The sequence below is a fragment of the Netta rufina genome, assembly GCF_964035555.1.
Source record: "Netta rufina genome assembly, chromosome: 25".
Taxonomy (NCBI): Eukaryota; Metazoa; Chordata; class Aves; order Anseriformes; family Anatidae; genus Netta; species Netta rufina.
Window position 1 is genome coordinate 4134564 of NC_140149.1, and position 22350 is coordinate 4156913.

Genomic DNA, 22350 nt, shown 5'->3' on the forward strand with positions numbered 1-22350 from the left:
AAATATAGAGCCTTTATCTGACCTCGCAGGGCGCCCGAATGCGCCTCTCACATTCCAGCCTCCCCGAGGCTTAAAGGGGACGTGAGCCCCAGGGCGCCCCACGGCAAGGGGAGGCTGGAGAGGCACGGAGGAGGCCTGAGGGTAAGCGTGGGGAGAGAGGGGGTTTGGGAAGGTCGTGGAGGTCCAGGAGGGGAGGTGGTCTGCGTTTTGCTCCCTGATGGGAAAAGCCACGGGGAGAAGAAGCCCCCCCTGGCCTGCAGCAGAGCAGGAGCGGGGTGGGAGCACCCTCTGCCCCTCGTGGGGACACTGGGGGACACGGGGGGACGCCAGGGCGCAACCCCCAGCTCCGCTCCCTGACGCCTGACCCGCCCAGGGCGGCTCGGCCTCGCGGTGAGCCGGCACCTCGGTGGCCGTGACTCAGCCAGCACCTGCCGACGATAATTAGGCGGGCTGCAATTAGGCTGGCATTTGCCTCCTGCCCGGCTCCGGCCCCGAAACAGGGAGGGCCACGTGAGGCTGGCGTCCGCGCCTGGGTGTGACTCCGGGAGGCTGCCGCGGGGTCATCAGCGGCGTGAGGGGCGGCGGTGGCACGGCCCCGATCCCAAACCCACCCCACAGATTCTGTGGTTCTTGGGGCAGCACCGGGATCCAGCACGTGGCTGCTTCAGGAGCTGCCAGAGCCCTTGGCATCCCCAGGGGCATCACACGGGCGCACGCAACACGCACGTCAGCAGGCACGGGGGAAGGACCCTGGCACAGCTCCGGGACGCGCCCGCACGCCCGGCCCCGCTCACGCACGCTCCTTGCCCGTGGGATGCCAGGGCTGGGGCTGCCTCCACGGGCACGGCCCCACCAGGACGTGCAGGGCACGAGGGGGACGGGGGCAGGATGGGGACGGGGTGCCGGAGGTGCCCGGTGGTACCTACCCCGCTTCGCCCCTCTCCCGGCTCCGCAGGCGACCCCAGCCCTGAGCTCACAATGGGGTCGTTGGGATGGAATGGGGACGTATGGGGACACGGGGCTGTGCCCCAAGGGGCAGGACGGGGTCACCTCTTGCTTCTCCACGCAAGGCTGGGGCTGCCGAGGAGGTGCTGAGCCCCCCGTTGCCTCCCACCCCACCCCACACACACACACGGGCGGCCACGGCTCCAACACACGACCTAGGCTTTTATTGTGCAGACGGAGGAAAACTCCCGGAGGACAGGTGTTTTTGTTCTTCTTCTTGTTGCTTTTCGTAGGGTTGGCTTTTCTTTCTTTTTTTTTCTTCTTTTTTTTTTTTTTTTATTTTTCTCCTTTGAACAGAATCTCTTTTTACGACAAGCTGTGGAAACAACTACAAATGTTCACCAAAAAAAAAAAAAATATAAATGAGACCGGAGGATGCGTCCGCGCGGTCGGCTGGGCTCTGCCCTGCCCCGCTGCTCCCCGGGGAGCTCCAAACCAGCCCGGGGAACGGGGTGAGCCAAACCTCCGCCGTGCACGGCCTCGGCAGCACTAGACAGCAAGAAGCAAGCAGGCAGCGAGAGGGGCAGGGATGGGCAGGACGGGGCAGCGGGGTTGGGGGCAGCTCGCGGCGAGGAAGCGGGGAGCAGCTGCTGGGAAGGGCTCTCAGCCGTCGTGGCACAGCCTGGGGAGCTCAGCAGGGCTCGGGTTGACCCCACAGACCCAGGTGGTCCCATCACTGCCTCCCCCAGCCCCCTGCCCGCTCCTGGGCTGGGGTGCGCGGGGCCAGCCTCGTGGCTTCTCCTGGTCCGAAGGCTCCTGAGGTCCTGTGGGGCATGGGGACAAGGCTGGGGCTGTGCTCGGGGTCCCTCTCTCCACTCTCGCTGACCCCTGGGAACATCCTTCTTGAGGCGGTGGCCAAGGGCTGGGCTTGCCTTCGCCCCCTTTTTCCTCACTTCGATAGAGAGAAGGGAGCGGGGAGGCAGGGGGGGACACACGGAGCTCCTCCCTGCGCCATGGGGGGGCTGGAGAAAGAGGGGGGCGCGTGCCACGGGGAAGGACGGGGACCCCCCGGACGTCCCCATGGAGCTTGGGCGGGGGAGTGGCGGTCCCCTGGGGGAGCCCCCTCCCCACCTGGGGGCACGGGGCGCTGGCCGGGCTGCGGCTAGCTCGGAGAGGCTCCGCGGGCCTCCGCTGCGGGCGCTGGCGGCACTTCTCTCGTCACAGCTAAGGACTGGTCCCCCGGGGAGGACCAGGGGGGTACCCGGGCTCGGGCAGCCCCAGGGCACCAGGCGGTGTCTGGGGGCCTCGCTTCCAACCCGGCTGCAACAAAGAGAAACCACCAAGTCACCCCGCTGGCACGTGGCCTCCTCCCCGTCTCCTCCCAGCACCGGGACCCATCCCCGCGCTCTCCCGTCCCCTCCCTTACCTGCTCGTCCGGCTGTCTTTCCCCAGCTGAGAACAGGCCAAGGAAAAATATAAAAATAATAAAAAAAAATGAAAGAAAAGGGGTGGGAGAAGCGGGCTGAGGCTCCGGTGCCCCAGCAAAACCAGCACAAGGGGAGGGTGTGATGGGAGAAGCGACGCTGCCTAGCGGAGCCACCATGCTTCGGAGCGGGGCGTGCGCGCGCGCGTGCCGGCGGGTCTCAGCACAGGACGGTGGCTAGCGTTAGATATACGGCTACACAGATAACATAGAGAGAGGTTTCGTTGCTTCCAAATCTGCTCTTTCCGAGGGCTGCGCTCTGGCGGGGGAGGCGGGTTGGCTGGGGTGCTCCGTGGGGGGCGCGGGGTGGTTTGTTTTGTTGTTGTTGTGGTTTTTTTCTTTTTATCCTTTCACAGGGACACGAAGTCCACGGCTTGCAGGAGAGGCAGGGAAAGGAGGAGCAGCAGGAGCCACGAAGTGTTCTGGATCAAGAGGCTGAAGCCGGCGCATTTCTCCAGTTTGTCTGCCGGGATGGGGAACGGGGAGAGAAGAGATGAAACCCCACGGGAGCAGGGGTCGGGGCGGCTGGGACCCCGGCACAGCAACGCAGCGAGCCCAGCCTGCCCCACTGCCCGTTCCCACCTTGTGCCTGTGGAGCAGGGAGGCTTTTGGGGATGCAGAGACCCCGAGGAACACCAAACCCTGCCTGTGCCAGAGAGCAGGGGCGAGGGGGCGGGCAGCAGGACATGGATGTGGCTCGGGGAGTCTTTGGGGACACCACAGGGGCTGGGGCTTTTTTGCCTGTCCCTGCCAAACCGAGGGGCGGGGGAGAAGGAAGGGGCTGAAGAGGAGCTGGAGGCCGGGCACCGCTGCCCCTCTCACCTTTGATGACGGTGATGTTCTTTATCTGGTTGCCGGTGTAGTCGTTGGTGGCCTTGAGCTCGCACATGTAGACCCCCTCGTCGCTGGTGGTGAAGCTCTGCAGGTAGAGGCACACCAGGTTCTTGTGCATGGTGACGTTGGCGCGGCTCCGGTAGACGTTCTCGGAGACGCTGATGGTGCTGTGGATGACGTGCTTCCTGTTGTCCTTGGTGATGCTGAACTCGTAGGTCAGCGGGTTGCTGGTTTTGTTCTCGTAGCGGCAGTCCACCCGCAGGCTCTGGCCCAGCAGGCAGGCGCTCAGGTCCTTGATCATCTGGCACTGGGCGGCCTGGAGCACTGGGACAAGGGGTGGGACATGGGGGGGGGGGGCACGGTGAGCAGCGGGGACACCCGAGCAGCCTCCCGGCCCCGTGGGTGCCGCAGCCCACCCCGACCCAGAGCCCTACCTGTCAGGATGACAGCGATGCCGACGGTGGGGTTCATCTTTCCGCTGCTCAGGTGCCCGGGGGGAGGCTGCCGGCGAGAGACGAGCCTGGGGAGGGGGAGAGAAGCGATCAGCGAGGCCCCCACCGTGGCACAGACGATGCTCTGCAGCTGGCTGCACGGGGAAGGGATGGGGATTGAGCACTGCGTGCCCACCAGCATCACCTTCCCGCGTCCTTAGGCGGTGCCAGCCACGCTCTTTTCCCTCCCTGGATCCCCCTGGTGCCCAAACCTTTGTGTTCTGCCCCCAAAATCTCCCCGCCCGAGGGGCGGGCAGCAGAAAGCAGGATGCGCCCCGGTGCCCGCCCGGCACGCTGCCAGGTGAGGGACCCTTCGTGCGGGTGCCAGCCTGGCCCCCCCGCGGGTGAGCTCAGCAGAGATGACTCACTGCGATGCGGTGAGGGAAAGGGGCCAAGAGCCTCCAGGAGGGAGAGGCAGCAGCCGGACAGGGAGCTGAGACTGCCAAAGGATGGCACCGGGTCCCCAGGGACCGAGCGGAGCCCGCCCGGACACGGGCTTGGGAAGGTTTTGGGGTGGGAGCGTCCAGCTACTGGGTCCCTGGCCCCTCACCCACCCTCCTGAGGGCGAGGGGCTCGTGGATGTGCCGTCCAAACCCCAGCCCTGCCGGCGGTCTGATGCGGCCGAAAGGAATCAATTAAAGGCTTGCAGCCCGGCCAAGCAACCGCACGGGGAATCCAGCCGCAGACATGCGGAGAGGAGGGAGGAGAGGGGGGGGCGAGAAGCAGAGCAGAACCCGGGGCTCAAGGACGCGCCGAGCGCCCCGCAGTCGCTCCTCCTGGGTGGGGGCTGCGGCCAGCACCGAGAGGGGGAGCTCAGCTGCCACCCCTTTGGGTCCCCAGGGGGGCAGGGGGGAGCGCAGACCCGCCCCACCGTGCCCCATCGCAGCTTGGCTCAGCATCCAGGGAAGAGCTGGGAAGTGCCTGTACCGCAGCCAGCTGAATTTTACTTTTTTTTTAGCATTTTTTTGGGTCTTTCACATAATATTCAAAGGGGGAAATGCCAAGACCATGTGCTCATTCCATAGTTGTGAAAGACCTCTATATCTGCAACCCCAAACCCAGGCCAAGCAGAAAAACTCCCTTCTGCATGGTCTTGATAACCAAGGGGTTGCAAAGGGGGACAAAGGTGTGACAGAGGAGACCGTGTCCCCTCCGGGACCCTCCGAGCTGGCCCTGGCCCCTCGATTTACCCTTTCCCAGCTCAGATTTGCTCCTCCTTGAGCATCCCGGGACTCTGCCCAGGTTGCAGCCGCAAACGCAGCGCAGATGAGCTCCCCGAGAGGAGGGCTGCCTCCCACCCATGTGCAAAAGCACGCAGATCTTCCAGGTTTAGGGTCTGCGAGCCTTTTGCCCCCCTGCACCCCCTTCTTCCCCCCAGCAGGAGCTGAGCCAGCCGGGTAACCCCAGGGGCTGTGCACGGGGATGGGGCTCACAAGGGCGGTGGCACCGGGGGGTAGGGGACACCCCTGTGGGGTCGCAGAAGGGGCTCTGGGAATGGTGAAGGTGGGGACACGGGAGGAAAAATGGGGATGCGGGAAACCCTGAGCCCCAAAAACCTGAGAGCGAAAGTGGGGCTGCGAGGAGGAGGGCGGCGGGGGGGGGGTGCCTGGGCTTGGTGCAGGAGCTGCCGCCCTTGCAGGGATGCGGGTGGGTGCGTGGGTGCGCGCAGGCGTGCCCGCGGAGGAATGCCGCAATCCCGACGGCTTGGGGGGAAAGGAGAAGGAGGGGGGGGCACCAGCATCGCTGCGAAAACCCCAGAGCATCCCCTGCATCGCCCCCCGACCCCTTGAATCTCCCCGACCCCCCCCTGCGTCGCTCCCCAAATCCCTGCAGCGCTGCGCCCAAGGCGCGCACGGGGACCGGCGCTGGGTACCCCCGGGGGGGGGGGCTGCATCCCTCCCGCTTACTGGTGATGCTGGTGGGACTGGGGATGCTGGGGATGCCGGTGCCTACCTGGGGGGCCCCGCTGCCGCCTCCCGGCGCTGCTGCCCGCTGCTGCCCGCGGCTCCCGGCGGGGCTGGGGGCGGTGCGGAGCTCCCCGCAGTTTGGGAAGGGCCGGCCGGGCGGCCCCAGCAAATCAGGGCCGGGCGGCGTCACCGAGGCTCAGCCCCCAGCCCTGCGGTGATTTTTTTTTTTGGGGGGAGGGTGCGGGGGGGTCCCTGATTCTGGCAGCCTGGCCTCAAACCTACACCCTCGCCCCCCGCCCCTCAGCATCCCGGCTGCGGGTTTGGGGTGCTGGGGGTGCAGGGAGACCCCCTCGGTGGGGGATTTTGCAGGCTGGGGGTTTGGGGCACATCCCCATCGCCATGGGAACCGCGTTTGGCAGAAGAGCCGCCGCCCCCCCCTGCAATGTGGGGGTGCTTGGCCTGGGCTGGGGAACAGCAGAGCTCCCCCACCCCAAATATGTAGGAATCGGGGTCCCTGCAGCAGCTCTCCTCCCTGCAGGGGATGCAGTGGGGGCACTTTGTGATGCCCCCGGGCACCCACCCCCCTCGTGTTTTAGCCCCACAGCTGGTGGGGCAAATAAAGACTCATCCCATGCAGCACCCCATGGATAAGCAGAGCTGCTTCTGCACAAGGAAAATGTCTTTGGACCCAGAAAGCATCCCTGCAAAATGCCTCTGCCCTGCTCTTGGAGGTGACAGCAGCACGAGGGGCTGCTTGCCCTGAGTTTTTGGGGTCCGAAGCACCCCAGGAAGGAGCAGGGCACGCGGGGTGGCCTGCCCCATCCTCACCTCCTCCCACTCCCCCTGGTCAGGCTCTGCAAAAAGGGCTGGCAGGGTGAAAGTTGAGATGAAAAGTCATATTCTGCCCCAGCAGAACCTGATCCCAGGTGACATCCGAGTGCTGATTTTTTGCAAGCTGGCTGTGCTGGGGGGTTTTTGCTCATCCCACAAAACCTTGCCACCAGCTGCTTGGTCACAAAGCAGGCTGCAGGCACGCTGCCCCAAAGGGGTCCCAGACTTCCCCAGGTGCTGCCAGCAGCAGAGTGGAGACCTGGCCCTGGATGTCGGGGCAAGGGGGTACTGAAGGGAGCCAGACCAGGGGTCTGCACACATGAATGTGATGACCCTGATGAGCTGGGATGGTACAGACCGATGGAGGGGGCTCAGAGGGCTGCTTTTGGAGACACGCAGTTGCTCAGGCACCCTTTGCAAGGGAAATCAGCTGCCTTTAAATCTCTGGCTGGCGGCAGTGCTGTGAAGGCAGGCATGATTGTGCAGTTTCTGGGCAGCGCTGGCAGGAATCATCCTGCCGAGGTGCTTGCAGAAGGCTCCTTGCAGAGGTTCTCCAGCTGGACGGTCCCTTCGCTGCAGAGAGCAGCCTGGATGCCATCCATAAAGCGGAGAAAATGAGTCCCCAAGTCACACCTAAATGCAGGGGCGTCTTATAGAATAAAGCTAAAGGAATGAATGGGGTGAAGAGGAGAAAATTTAATAACTACAGGCAGAGAGGGAGCAGGAAGAGAGGCAGACAGGCAGAGGCAGCCCAGCAGCACAGGCAGACACCAGGCATGGAGCAGAGGCACCGAGGAGCACCATGACTCGGGTGTCTGGCGCTGCTGCAGCAATTAAAAGCTGGCCTTGCCCCAAAAATGTCCGGCTGCAGGAGGTGCCCTTCCCGCAGGAAGGTGGGTGCTCAGCCTACCCAAGGGGAGCAGAAAGCCTCTCTCCCTCCTGGTCACAGAATCGCAGAATTTCTAGGTTGGAAGAGACCTCAAGATCATTGAGTCCAACCTTTGACCTAACGCTAACAGTCCCCACTAAACCATATCCCTAAAATCCCTGGTGAGGGATTATGGCACAGCAGCACTCCATGGGGCTGGATGAGCTGCCCCAGCAGCAGCCCCTAGCATCCCCACCAGGGTAATTAGAGCTGGGGAGTGGATGGATGGAAGGGTGCGGGGGGGCATCTGAGAACCAGCACCAGCAAATCTGGCAGCACAGATGGAAAAAAATGACCTCCATGGCAGCAGAGCTGGAGAGGACAGCAAAGGATGCGTGGTTCTTCCTGCAAAACCCAGGCCCTCCCCTCCCCGTCTTTGAGGGACAAAGGGAGGCTGCAGAAGAGCTTTGCCCTTGATTGTAGAGACAGCAGAGCCCCCGGGAGCCCGGTAAAGCCCCGTGGATGTTATATGGAGCACGGCCCAGATACGAAGCCCCTGGGCTTTGTGGTGCCTCTGCACAGAGCAGGGGTGGAGGAGACTGCGCTCCCCCCTCCCTGTGTGCAGCACAGCCACAGAAACAGGGCGGGCAGGGCTCCTGCTGCAGCACAGGCTTGGGGACACCACGCTCAGCACCCCCCAGCCACACAACGTGCCCCAGCACGGGGATGCTGTGCCCCTCCTGCTCGTCGTGGTGGCACCAGCACCCCCTGCCAGCGTGGTTAACCACACCACTGCCACCTTGCAAGGCAAAAGAGACTTCATATGGATGCTGGCTGATCACACACCACCTCCTTCTCCATTTTCAGCACTGCAATGAGAACGTGCACCCACCAGCATCATCACCAGGACCTGGGGACCCCTGTTGCAGATGAGGAAAGCTTCCTGCCACCATCTCCCCAGGCATTCCCTCAGCAGAGCTGTCAAAGGCCGGGATGCGGTGGCACCTGCTCATAAAATATTGTCTATAAAATTAAGCAGCTGCAAGCCTGACTTCAACCAGAACTGCTGCTGGAGACCTGCAGGTCAGGGCCAGCATCAGCACCATCCATCTGAGGACTCACTGACTCCTGCACTTCTCACCCAATCCTGCACATAGCTAATGATTATCATAGAGTGCTGATTATTAACCATTTGGCCTGATCTGCAGAGGGTCAAGGTGACTAAAAATCCTAGATAATAGTAAAGCCATGCTGATTACCAAGATTTCTGTATAATAAGCTATACTGGTGGCTAGAAACTGTGCAACTGTAACCTATACTGACTGCTAAAGATAGCAGATAATCTAAAATGTGTATGTGGAGAGAGAACTCGGAGTGGGAAAAGCTGCTGCTTTGGAGGGTGAAGCTCCCTTCCTTCCTGCTGGACCCCTCGTGCAGTGCCACCTCCCCGCAATTAGGGGCTGCAATCAAGGGGAGCACCCTCAGGATGAGGCCAGATTGTGCAAACTCATCAGGCCCGGAGCAGCAGCTGCTGCCTGGAGCAGCTTCAGACCCCTTTGTCTGGGGGGGAACTGAGCTGTGGGGGAATGAGGAGGCTCCTCAGGACCTGCAGGGAAGGTGCCAGGCAGGGAAATGTGCTCAGAGCTTCTGCCCCCATCCCCGGCCTAGCTTTCTCCTCTCTGTCCCAAAAGAGATGAATAATGCAAGCTGCAGGAACACAGAAATGGCTTCCCTGCACTTTCTCCTCCTACCTGCGGGGCCTTCAGGAGTGGAAACTGCTTACGAGCATTGCTTATTTATGAAGAACCATCAGCCAGGAGGTTAACTCTCACCACGCAGAGAGGCCCAGCTGCTGGAAGCAGTTCCCTGCAGGAATTTGGGTCCCCCGAGCTCCAGGCCAGCCGGGAAGCTCCTCACCCTGGGAGGAGAAGGATTAAATAAGGCCAGGAGGGTTTGTCCAGCTCAGGGGCAGAGCTCGGTTTCTCCCCGAGGCTGGGGGGCTGGCAGGAGAGGGGGGAACCCGCACAGAGCTTCCCTTTAGCTGCCAGCCAGCTGCTCCCCAAGCTCGGGGTTGTGTCATCGGCTGCGGCGCTTGCTCAGCTCCCCCATTGTTATCGGGGACAATGGGAGCGTGTACCCGGGCTGAGCCAGGAGATCCCCCTGCTCCCAGGCCCCACACAGCCCCCTGGGGACACTGCAGTGACAGGGGACATCACAGCCTGCCCAGTGCCCCATGGGCTCTCCTCCAAGGCACGCAGTGAGCCCGGCTCTGCCTTCGTCCCTGCAGCCACATCTGGCCCCACAGCCAGACTCCTGCTGCATGTCGTCACTCAGCCATCCCTCCCCGTCCATAAAAACAAATTATCAGGAGCAGAGGGAGATTTCCAAGCGCTTCCCAGGGAGCTTTTGCCCATTGTTGTCTGTGTCTGGGACTGGAAGGCCTTGTAGCAGCACTGGGAGGCTGGTTCCTCTCCCCATCCCTTCTGCAGCCTCCTCCAGGGGCAGGAACTGGGTCACTTCATGTCTGTGTGCACAGGCATCGACACAGAAAAACATCCTGAAGAAATGGCCTGTTTTTTTTTTTTTTTTTTCCATCCAGTCCAGCTGTGATTTGAAATACAGGTCTAGGAGATGAATTACCACTACAGTCAGCAAAGTGAGAGTCACTGAGCTACTGCAAACAAGAACCCAAGGCCATGGGTAAAAAAATCAAAGAGAAAAACCATGTTGGTAGCAGTGGAGGAGTTACCAGGTGCCCACTGAGAAGTGATGCTGGTGCAGGTGCTCTTCAATGTACTCCCTGAAGTCCTACAATAAGCACCAAGGAGGCAGCTCTGAGGCCCTCCAGCAAACACGATCCCACTCACTTGATTTATGTTGCAGCCCAGAAGATCATTTCCAACAGCAGCACAACATCAAGAGCCTGAAAACACTGCTGTCTGCAGCTACACCACCCTCCTGCCACTCCAGACAGCGCAAGCCTCTCGCCCCACAGCACACCAGCTCCCCTGGAGACCTCCCCAGGCCTCTCTGCACCCCTGGGACACCAAGGACAGGCGCTTCCAGGAGGCCAAAGTGGCTCAGAAATGGGGATCCTGCCAGGGGACAGCGATGCTCCACCATGCAGTGCTGGCCAGGGGCAGCTCAGCCTCCCCAGCTCATCCCAAAACCCAAAGGAGTGAAAAGAGGTGCAAGATGTGACTTATTTGGCCCAGGTGAGGGCTAGCTGTGCATCTCGGTGGTAAAGAATAAATGTGTCCATATCTGCTTTCTTACCATAGGGATGATGATAGGGAAGGTGCTGGAAACCCCCATGATGTGATAAAACTGTCCTCAGTAATCCTCAGGAACCATCACTTGGACATTTTCTGTACTGAAGGAACTCAGCTCTCTGGAGCCATATTACCGACAGCAAGCAGCTTTGGAGGAAGTTCAGCTGGAGATTTAGAACAAACCCATTCATACAAAGCTGTTAGTAACCCTACACTTAGAAAATTAACTCCAAGATGAACTTGGAATTCTTCAAAAAAAACATCAGTAAACTATATTTTCTGTTGTCAAATCTGAGCATCTGCATTGAGGTCACGCATAAGGTGACATCAAAATCTTAACTTGAAAAAAATCACCCAACCACCACCACTGACCTAGGAAGATGAACCTTAAAGACAGTTCTCATTTGCATGCTGAAAAGACCAACTCCCCACCACAATCTCATTGCCTTTCCGAGCTGTTGCTGCTTTACATGATGCGTGGGTAATTGAACAAGCTGAGGCACTCATTCCTAGCACTTGTATGAAGTTTGGCCAAGCAGCACAACACGCAAGGAGAAACAGACCAGCGCCCTTCTCGCTCTGAGGACTTCATCTGGGGCAGCAGCACAGCTGGCAGTCACTGCCTGCTCAGTAACCACAAGCACCAAAACAGCTGAAAATAAGGACAAGGCAGGACCCCATGGAGAAGGGAACCGGAGACTGAACTAGATGGGACTAGAATTGAACTAGACCCACGAGCAGGGCAAGCAGTGCTGTCCTCGCTGCAGGAGCTGCTCCTGGCACAATCCCACCTCAGCATCACGAGAGATATCAGTTTACTCACTTAACTGACAGCAAAACACTTTGCCAGGAGTTTCCCATCAGAGCTGTCATTCTCACAAAACACTAGTGTTTTTTTTTTCCCCCCAAACCCTTCCTATTTTCCAGGGCTGGGCAGGGACAGCAGATGCTGGGGCAAACTTGGCTGCTCTTTTCAGAGGCTGCTCTCTGGTGCTGACAGCTGACAAACAGAGCAGCCACTCGCTGTACAGCTCCGTGCCATTACTGGAAATAAACAAGTAAAGGTAATACACGAAGATTAAATCTCCGCAATTTCTTAAAAGCCTTTATTGGGAGAAGTAAATGCTCCCAAATATTTGTTTACCAGAAGAAATCTCTCCACGGAGCTTCAGCTACTTAGCTGATCGTGTTCAGAGTCAGAAGCTCCTTGCCACTTGGCACAGCATTTATTCCTAATGGAGTTTGGGATCCTGCCAGTTAGCACTTGATTACAATTAACTTACTCCACTCTTTTAAGATAATTTAATTGGTTTATTAATCTGTGTATTGCTCCTAACAGCTTAACAATTTACTCCACGCTATATGCGCAGCTTTGTATTTGTGTGTAACCAAACCTCCTGGGAAGGGGCTGTGGCACTGCCATCGCTGCTGTCCCTCACTCACCTTCCTAAGGTTCATCCAAGCTCTTCTCAAAGAGCTGCTTTGGCCCCAGAAATGCTGCTGTGCCACCCCAAGGATGCACAACCCCACGGACACCCCATCACTTCGCTGCCTGCTGACCTGTGCCAGTATTTTGGCAGGTAGAAGCTCTCAGAGCCATTTACAAATCAGCATCGGATCAAACGCAAGCTCCCAAGTGTAACACCACATCATCTGCGAAGCACTTTAAAATAAAGGGTCCCATTTTCTGTGCAAATCCTCTGCTACAGCTGGTGCAGGAGCTCCCTCTCCTCCCAGTCCCAGGCCAGGCAGGGAGCAGAGGACACCAGGACACCTGCCGGCTGTCACAGAGCTCCACCCCACGGTGACAACACCACACCAAATCATGCCATCAAACATACCATTTTTTTTTCTCTGAACTAACAGCTTTTGAGAGGAATCCACCCCAAACATCACCCCTGCTCCCTCTAAGTTACCTCAGCTTTTCCCACCAAGGATGTAACCTCTCCCCTCCTCTAGCTTACCTCTATTTTTCCTCATTTTTTAAAAAAAGTTTGTCCTTTTAAATTACCTCAGCTCTTCCTTATAGCATGTCACCTCTGCCCTCATTACCTCAGAGCTCCCCTCCATAACATTCACTCTGCACCCTATATATTACCCCAGATTCCTCCCCCCAAGCACAAATTTCACCTTTATTCCCTCTAAATTAGCCTTTCACCTCTACCAACCTCACCTTGCCTCATCTAATTTACATCACACTTTCCCTCAAAACCCCCAAAACCCCAGAATCTCCCCCAAATTCACAGCTGGTGTGCCCCCAATCCTCCCCCCTGTCATGGCCTCACGCTGCACCCAAGGGTGCCTGAGCCCCCCCCAAGCCCACAGGGTGGCAGTGCCACTGCTTTACCCACCCTCGGGGGATGGAGGCACCCCATCCCACCCTACTGGGAGCCCCATGGGGCAAAATGGCACCCCACAGTCCCCCCCAGGCACCCCAAGGCCTCCCTCAGGGCCCAGCTTGAGACCAGAGGTCCAGGCCTCTCCTTTAATTCCCCTCCTGACAAAAAATAAGCATTATCTGCTCCGAAGTGATTTCCCCGAGTTTCAAACCACCCACGCCCACTTCAGATGATTTTGACGCAAAAGCCTCCGCTTTAATCTTTTCCACATTTGTGCCGCTGCTTTCCCAGAACAAACGCTTCCACAGCACGATCCCCCTGCCAGGAACGGCTCCAAAGGGAGCGTGCTGCTTCGTGCAGGAATGAGTGGCTGGAAATAACCATAAGAGTTAAGGAAATAAGGCTGTTCCCTATGCATTTTTGGACCTTTAAGAAAATATTTTAGGCTTTTTTTTTTTAAATTCTCCGATCCTTCCACCTGTACAGAGGTTCTCATTTAATGGAAAATACCCATTTTCCTGCTAAAGAAGCCCTTGACCAATTACAACCTTATAAATAACCCTCCCAGGGATGTGACCTGCTACCACAACCATTTTAAGGGCAGGGGACAGCCACCAGAGCTGAACCCCACCAACCTCCAGCCCACACAGGCACCAGGACTTTGGATATCACTACATGCAACACCCTGGGCTCATTCAAACAGAAGGGGGAAAAAATGTACACAATGAGACCATACCTTGAACATTGAGGTGGCATTTGTGTTCCTGCTATTCTATCACATCCTTCTGGGCACAAAAGGGAGAAAAAAGGATCACACTGAGGCTTTGAAAAGGGGAGGATCAATGGTAGGCAGAGGGCAGGATTTCCATGCAGCTGCAGGCTGAGGTGCTCAGATGCCTGGAGCTCTCAACTACAGGGACTGAAAACTCAGGTTTACAGTGCCAATGAGCTTAAAAATGAACTCCAGACAAGGCTAAATAGGACCTCCCGAGCTCACTCAGGAATCTTCCCGCACTAAACCATGGCATTTTGAGTTGAGCTGATGTTGGGAGGGCTGCAATCTTGCGCCCAGACCTTGGTGCCTGCTGCCTGGCTGGAGATGCTGTGCCAACAGCAGCCCATTCTGCTGATTCAGGTGCACTCCAGTATTTTAGCTTAAAAGGAAGAAGCTTCGCCCCAGCAGGTTACACCAGTTTGGCTATCATCTCTCCTCCTGCAGCTGACACAGCCAGCACAAACAGCATCACGCTTGCCAGCAGACGGGAGGAACATCTCATGGTGTGCTGCTCTGTGCCGCCAGCACCACTCAGCAGTGCTCTTTCCGGGCTTTTATTACATTATTACATTGCTATTGCATTACGTTTTATTACATTACTTGCTGGACACACCATGTCTGCATCTCCCCAGCCTTCACCAGCTCCCCCACAGGTCTTTGGGGATAGGAAGAAGCAAGGGGACTCTGCAGCTCCCTGCAGGACCACCCAGCCCCACCAGCACTGCAGCTAGGAGCTGAGAGCTAGAGAACCTGAACAAACACCCTTCCTACCCTGGGTCACTAGAAAATTAAAATACAGCCTTATTTATAAGCTCACAACCCCAAAACATACATCAAGACTCTTACCACTTAAAACATTTAGCCCCAGCCAAATACCTGCTGCCCTCTGAAGCTGTAATCCTGAAGACAGCAGGGACCCTTACAGCACCTCTCAGCTCCCTGCACCAGGCTGCAGCACAAGCAGAAACCTCCCCATGGCTCCTGGGAAGCTTTTTATAGGGACACAGCTCCTTCCTGGGGCCAGGAACAATTATGGGCAGCACCTGGGGGGCAACTAACAGAGCACAGGTGCAGCCCAGCCTGGTTTCTTGAGCAAACCCATTAACTCTCACATTTTTTTTCCTGTCCTGGAGCTGTATTCTGAACAAAGTATTTTAGACCCTTTACATGGAAAAGCCTTGTTACTGTAAAGTGCGTGAACAGAAAGTCATTGCTGTTTTGTAGTGGTCTCCCTGGTGCTTTTTGAAAAGATGACTTAGAAAGAAAGCCCATTTTTCTGCCCTTCCTGTGCAAAGAAAAACATGGGGAGAAAAAAAAATAAAAAATGCATACTCTTTCTTCTCCTTACACCAGGATTTGTACTTTTCATTGCTTTGAAATTCCTGGATACAAAGTACTGGCCAGTCTGATTGCCAAAATATTCTCCTTCATCACTAAAACTGAGTCTTCTGAAATATCCCATGTCCTGAAATAATCTTATAAATCATGAGATTATAGGAAAAATCCCAGAAATTGCTATTTAAGTTCATATGCTGGCTTAGAAACCTTTTAAACAAGCATATTTCTTGGATTTTAGTTGCAAGGATCAAATCAATCATGACAGGTTCTTTACTATGCAAGCAGCTGAGGGTGTTCGTAATGAGCCAGTCAAAACATAACGTGCCATTTTTCCACAGAATAGGTTTTTTCAATGTTATGAATCTCTGTTTTGAATAGAGTCAGATTTCAGTCAAAAAGAGTGCTGGGCAAGAGATTCTGACAGTGATGTTTAGCAGCATGACCCAGGCTAGGGGAAGTAGCAGAGCAAACATATTCCTTAAAATACACGTCAGTGGAATCTGTGGCTGTCACCTAGGGGAAATATGTTTGGTATTTTATTCCTAAGGTTCCTTTTCTTGCTTGCTATTTCTTAACTTGAAGTACTTCTAGGTATTTCAGCAAGCTACTGGCATCCAAAGGGAAAAGGGAAGGTTCTGTTGGTGGAAATTGGAGGCAGAGACAGGTGAAATGATAAAGGTAGGGCAGGAACTGGATGAAAAATACACACTGTCAGAAGAAAGCACTGCAGCTATAATCACACACAACACAGACACAGGTGAAAGCTCTGCTTACAAACATACACTTAACAAAAAGGGGATTTATTAAGCGTCACAGAGTAATCGGCTATTTACAACAACAGCAGTAAATAAATGCTAGGAACCAAGCCACATCCTCTTTTAATGCATCAGTTCCTGCCTGTGCTGGGAGACCAGGGCAACGTTGCTGAAAATACATTATAAATAATCGCAAAAAGTTCCATTCACACAAAGCAAAGTGGTGTAAATATAAATTAATTGTGAAGTCCCCATTTATCCTCCTTCTACAAAGCACCGACTTGGATGCAGATCCTGTTTTCCTCCCTTCCCCTTATACCACATTAATGGCTTTTGCAGCGGAGAAGCCTGAGGAAATTCACAACGAAACAAGCTGAAAGAAGTCAGGAAGAGTTTTAATAGGGGAAGGGGAAGAGAAGAGCTCCTTGACCTGTGCAGGTGTGTGTGGGCTCAGCCTCTCTGCATGCATTTCATGGCTTTCCAGGGCAGGGTGACCTGGGAGGGTAAGAGCGGAGTAGGGCTGCTGGGCATCTTTCCCTAGAGCTTTTTAGGGAGGCCAAGGTGCTACAGCTCTCCCAGTAGTCAAGCTGTATGGTACAAGGTCAGCTTGTGTGGGAAGCAGCCCCCTGTAGCATCATTATTTGCAGCCCTTCTGCTCCGTGCGGTGAGCAGCAGGCAGCAGCCATCCCGCCTGGCAGCACCAGAGGGTAGCATTGCCCTTCGCTTGGGGACCTGGCACTGCTTCTTGCACTGCTGTCAGCCTCGCTGGGCTTGGAACAGGCTGAGTCCTCAGGTCCTGTGGTGGCCTGGTCTCCTGGGAGAAGAAAGGCGTTGTAGAAAGCAGCATTCCTATGTTCGCCTTATGGGATGCAGTTTGTTTTATTTGATGTCCCTAGCAAGGCAGCTGGCATCCGACCAGGAGCTCTCCTGGATCATCTTTCCGAGTCCAACGTGCCCTTTTCCTGCAGGTATGGACCTGGCTGGGGAGGAGCAGGACCCTGCCCTGGCTGTAGCCCTCCGAGCTGCGTGGTGTGCCCTGCCTGGCCAAGCCACTTGGTCCTCTAAAATCTTTTCAAGCCTCTTGTTAAACACGGCCACTTCTGGTCTCGATTGCCTAAAGGTGTTTTCCCGTCTCCCTTCTAGCCCAGCTCCTTGGCACCGTTTACAACTCAGAAATAACTGCAAGCAGTGGAAAGTTTCCTTGTTTGCAAAATAAAGAAAATAGCACTTCCCTGCCTGGGGTGCGTGGGGACCTTGCCTGCCTTGTTTCATCCTGGAGTTCTTCTGAGCAGGTTATAAAGCCTCGCACTGCAAGCTCTGTGATGTTGACAGACCTTTCGGTGCAGCTGCTGTAATACCAATACTCTGCCAGCTGAAACACCATGCATCTCCTGGGATGGGATCAGGAGCAGGGATGCCAATTTTCAGCTACTGGCAGGCTTGTGTGTACTTCACAGAAACCTTTATCTTGCTAAGGATGCCAAGACCTTTCCGTATCTCTTTGCTGGGAGGGGTGAGAATTCAACATGAGTAAGCAAACCAATTCCAGTCTTGCCAAAACTCCTGTGCTGCTCCCAGCCTCTGGTTACCCACAGCAAGCACTGCTCTGCTATGGGGTAGCGACAGCCACCTGCTGCATGGTTTTCTACCCAAACAGAGCTTGGGATCCTGCTGTGAGCAGCGGTGATGGAAGGCAGGGCAGAGCTTGGCAAGCGTTGGGCACACCATTTCCCATGCAGTTTGGGATGTAGCGGTCCACCTGCAGCTACCTGGCTGGAGTAGGGTCAGGGCAGTGTGGGAATATCACAGGTTTTGGAGGTCGCAGAGCAACACAGGCCAGTGACTTGGGGGCCAAACCCTGCAGGGTCTGCAACGTCAGCTCAGCTCTAGGTAGGGGCAAAAACCTAAAACTTTTTGTGGGGTGGGGCAAGGAGGAGCTGACTTTTCTCTAGAGGGTTGTTTTGGGATGGTGAGGGCTGCAGTATTGGGATGGTGAGGGCTCTCTGCTCCCCGTGCCCCCTGCCTGGCACGCTTTCTTCTGCAGCCTTTGGTTCTTCCTTATCGTAAATCCTGTAGGATTTAACTTCTAGCTACTGATCCTTTTGACAGTAATGGACCATTAACTAACTAGACATAAAATTGAAAGTGTAAATCCCTCTCCCTTGGGGAATTAGAAAGCAGGTTTAGGATGCAGGCCATGAAATACAAGAGTCCATTGTAATCACAAACGAGGCCAGATTAACTCTGCCTGCCCAGCATCCCCAGATCTGTGCCAGCTGATGAAGAAGAAAGCAAAAGCTGAGGCTAGTGTTGCAGAATCATTTGCATCTGCCAGGGAAAAGCCTCCAGCCTTAACGTCTGAGCTGATTTATCCCATTGTCAGGGTCTTCCCTGTGAGACAGTGAGGGATGCTAAGGAATTTTCTCCAGAGCCTGGTGCTGCCTCTGATCCCAGGCTTGGTGCATCTCCCATTTTGGGACAGAGAGAGAAGGGAAGAGCTGATGAGCATTTCTTGTGTCAAGAGGGGAAAGCACAAAGTGCTTTTGCCCCAGGGGAACCCTTCCCCTGGGGTCCCTGTAATGTGCCAGGGCTCCGCTGTGCCTCTGGCAGGGAGTTTGCTGCTGACTCTTCTCTAGACCTTGAGAGCAGTGCCCACTGATTAAAAAAAAATAATTACCTTCCTCTTACCGGACTGACTTTCAAGGTCTCACAGGCCCTTAATCAAGCATCTTCCTTAAAAGAGGTTTTGATTGAATTGCTGGAAGGCTTCATTAGAGCCTGGATCACCAGGTCAGAGGGGGAAGAGTCCAGAGACCTGGCTGGGCTCTGCTTGTGCTGCAAACTTACCTCGGGAATAAGTGACCGAGTCAGAGAAAAGAGGGGGAAACAGGTTAAAAAGTGGTCTAGCTACCCAGAAATTAAATGCCTTCAGCTGGTGCTTGAGGGTTGGTTGCACGGGACTTGTTTGTAGGCACACGGAGGGCTGTTCCCGAGGATTCGCCACCTCCTGCAAAGCACCACGAAGCGCCTCTGGTGATGGCTGCACGCTGTGCGTGGCCCCAAAAAGTGAAGTAACCGGTGGCTGCTGGTCCCTGCACGCTCTCCTCCCTCAGGCTGCGTGCCGCTGTCCGTGCCATTCCTCGTGCCAGCAGCACAAGAGCAACTGGGAAAAGTGTCTGGAATTTATCACCCGTGGCAGGAGCTTTTGTCTGCAATGAAAAACATTTTCCCCCCTCCCCTCTTCTAGTGCTTTCCCCCTTCCCTCCTCTCATTGTTATTATTATTATTAAGAAGCTTAATGCCATATGTCTTGCTGTTTCATAAATAACCCCTGTAATCAAGCAGTGCTGGGTAAATGGGCAGTCCAGCTTGTGCAATTTGTTTGACAAAATGAATCCAGAAGAATATGAGTCTGTGGAGGAAAGACAAATAGAGCAGCTCGGATAAATGTGTTAACCAAGAGAAAAATGGCTTGGCAGAGTGGTCGATGCTATATTTATCCATGCAAATGGAGTCCGGGGCTAATTTATTAAAAATAGAGCACAGAGCTAACCAGAACGGTCGGCGTCTCCTAGGAGGGGTGGTGAAAAATGTGGTGCAAATGGGGCTGGGGCTGGTGATGTCTGGCTGTACCCCGGGGAGGTGGGCAGTGGGGTTTTTTTGGGGACGGATGGACACAGCAGGGCTGGCCTGCAGGTTTCTGCTGTCTGTTGGCAGCGCACGTAGCCCTGGATTGCTCTAGCATACCTGGAGACAGTGCTGCGAGGAGCCGACAAAGGAAAAAAAAAATAAAGAAAAAATTAAAAAATCACAAAATCAATGTGTTCAGCGGGTGCTTGTTGACTCTTTGATCTTCTGGTGGTTCTTTTTTTTTCATGCCTTTCTTCTGAATCTCTGAAAGTGGATATTAGATTTTTGTTCAGCATCGGGCCTTTCCTGGCCTTGCTGGTGCATTTTAATTCCTTGCTGGGAAAACTGGGCTCCCGACTCCCTGTGCTGGGATTCTTGAGGTGTACAAAGGTCCGAGGGGACCCTCACTCCCTGCAGCTGTGAGCTTTGGATGTTTCCTGCTGGAGCAAGGTGCTGGGAGCCAGGAGGGGCATGCTGGTGGCAGCCTGGGCTGAGCAAATATTTCCAGGCCTGCAGGATGCTCTGAGGGCTGCAGCGGGGGGAACGCAGCAGGCTCAGCCCTCGAGCACCCTGAGAGCTCGTGGGGAGGTTTTGCCTGGTTTTCTCCAGGGCTTGGTGCAATCTCTTCCTCTGTCTGCTCCACGGGAAGCGTGCCCAAGCTTTTCTTTTATTCCCCCTTTCCAGCCAGAGCAGGGAGCAGGGTGAGGCCAGGCTAAATTGTGCTTAAGCTGCAGGCTCCTGGGGCCCCCTGACAAGCCCCCAGCTGCCACCTGCTGCAAGGAGGAGTACCTTGGGCTGCTTTTTGCTTCCTTCCCAGGCAATTTTTCCATGTCCCCTGGGCAGGAGGAGTCCCCGGGCGCACCCTGCGTCTCCTGCACGCAGCGGTGCTGCTGCCGCACGCCGATGGCCATTGCAAAAACCAGCAGGGGCAGGAAAAGCCGGGGTCCTGCCCCTTCATCAGAGCTGCCTGCCCTCTCTGCGGCCTGCAATCCTCAGCCTGGGAGGTGCTGCAGGAGGAGAGAAATCCCAGCCCAAACCCTTCCCTCCGCCACCAGGCGGCACCGCGGCTCTGCCGGCGCCGGGGCTGGGAGCCGCTCCCTGCAGCTCCCTCTTGCAGGCTTCTCCCTCGGCCGTGTCACCTGGAAAGCCGACTTTTTAATAAAAAAAACACCGTGTTTTTTTAGGTGGGGTGTGCGTGAGGATGTGTTCCTGCCTCCTTGCCTCCTTGCTGCCCTCTGAGCACCAGCGCTGCCTTCGCTCTGACACAGCCAGCTCGAAGGGGAGCCGCTGGGATGACGTGCCCAGGGATGCTGGGCAGAAAAAGCCGAGGATCTGGCTCCTGCAAGCTTTGTAAGCTGTGCCAGAGGGAGAAGAGGCATTGCTGCAGTGTGGGCAGCTCGGTGCCCGGCTGTGTGCCCACTGGTGTGATAGCAGAGGAGTCGCCTCTTGCTCCGGCTCCCTCCGAGGTTGGCTCCCCACCCTCCAGGTCCTTCTCCCCGGCCCTGGTGTGTATGAGTATCCTTTTTTTTTTAAGTGGCGAGCTGAATATTTTAAACAAACACTGCTTAACATCTATAATTTATGGGCACGGCTTCAGAGGAGGAGATCAGTCGCTGCGTGGTGCCGAGGGTGGCTCTCCGTCTGCAGCAGCCTCCCTCTGCTGCTGTTCGCAGTCACCTGGCGAGGCGGAAGGGATGAGCCTGGGGCAGCACCCAGAAAATTCCCAGCTTGGAAGGAAGAGAAGCCTCCTGTCTGTCTCCTCTGGCTGGCAGGAGCATCTCTGAGCCCTCTCCCGAGCACCTGCCCCCGGGAGCTGCACCAGGACCAGGCGTTGAGCTCAAAGGCACTGCTGGCCAGGGCAGATGCAGTGCTGGTCCCTGTCCCCTCTGAGCCCCAGCTGGTTCCCCAAGCTGCATGTGGGAGGGTCCTGGGCTTGTTCTTTAATGGGAGTGGAGAGACTTTTGCTTCAATTAATTAATTTGCTGCTCTTCCCCATTTTCAGGACCATCTTTTATTCATGGCCAAGTGGCGCAGACGCCGCTGCTTCTGCCTTCTCAGGATGCTGGCATTAATATTTCATCCTGGAGCCTGCTCGTGCTGAAGAGAGCTCGTGTCCCACGTACCTGCCTCTTCCCATTGATCTCGTGCTCCCCTCCTCCAGCCCCATGCTGCCTGTCCCTGTCAATTCGCCACCTTACGGCCTCTCCCCAGCTCGTGTTCCCAATTAAATGCGGTGAGTTTAGGCTCGGGGCAGAGGGTGCCCTGGCTGCTGCTGCAATAAGGGGTCCTGGGAGCGCCTTGTTTCGATATAAATCAGTGGGGAAGGGGAATGATCCTTATTCTCCTACCCCCTCCTGTTAGAACAGGGAAAACAGGACCTGTGTTTCAGCTGCTCAGGGCTTTGGCTGCGACCCAGAAGGAGAGCAGGAGAAAACCCTGCCTGTACCTGTTAGGGGAGCAGCAGAAGTGATGAAAAGAAGCTCTCCTCCTGTTTTTCCACCTCTCCCCTGGCTCCTGTGCACACACCTCAGGCATTTCTCAGCTCTGCAGGGTCCCCAGGCCAGCAGCAGCCCGTGCCTGCAGCAAGGCTCTTGCCCCAAACACGGGCAGGTCACGGTGCAGCCGCTTGGAGTGGCCCTTCATCTGCTGAACAGCAGCTCCAAAAAGCTCTTTGGATAAAAATACTGCGAAGTTCCTGAGCAGGGAGCAGGCAGAAGCCTTTTTGTTCAGGCAGGTAGCACAAAGAAGCAACTCCTTGCTGGGTCTAGGTGCTCCTGGTTCTTTCTAGGGCTTCGTTATTTGATTGTTTTCTTCTCCACCAGGAGTTTTGAGGATTATGCTGACTTCAGAGGGCCCGACAGCTCGTTCCTTGGTTGCCCTCT

The 22350-nt window shown here is 56.0% G+C and overlaps 1 protein-coding gene across 3 annotated transcripts; it reads right to left on the minus strand.

Annotated features, from left to right (window-relative positions):
- Positions 1-151: 151 nt before the first annotated feature.
- On the minus strand, positions 152-8807 carry THY1 (Thy-1 cell surface antigen). 3 transcript variants are annotated; one of them, XM_084301514.1, is made up of 4 exons: positions 3966-8807; positions 3697-3782; positions 3251-3586; positions 152-2891 (listed from the first exon to the last, which is right to left on the minus strand). In XM_084301514.1, the coding sequence occupies exons 2-4, from the start codon at positions 3731-3733 to the stop codon at positions 2779-2781; spliced, it is 486 nt and encodes a 161-aa protein (XP_084157640.1). In that variant the 5' UTR covers positions 3734-3782; positions 3966-8807; the 3' UTR covers positions 152-2778. The 3 variants fall into 3 exon arrangements, with proteins under 3 accessions (XP_084157640.1, XP_084157639.1, XP_084157638.1); XM_084301513.1 differs by having other exon boundaries at positions 5707-8804; XM_084301512.1 differs by having other exon boundaries at positions 3697-8806.
- Positions 8808-22350: the final 13543 nt, after the last annotated feature.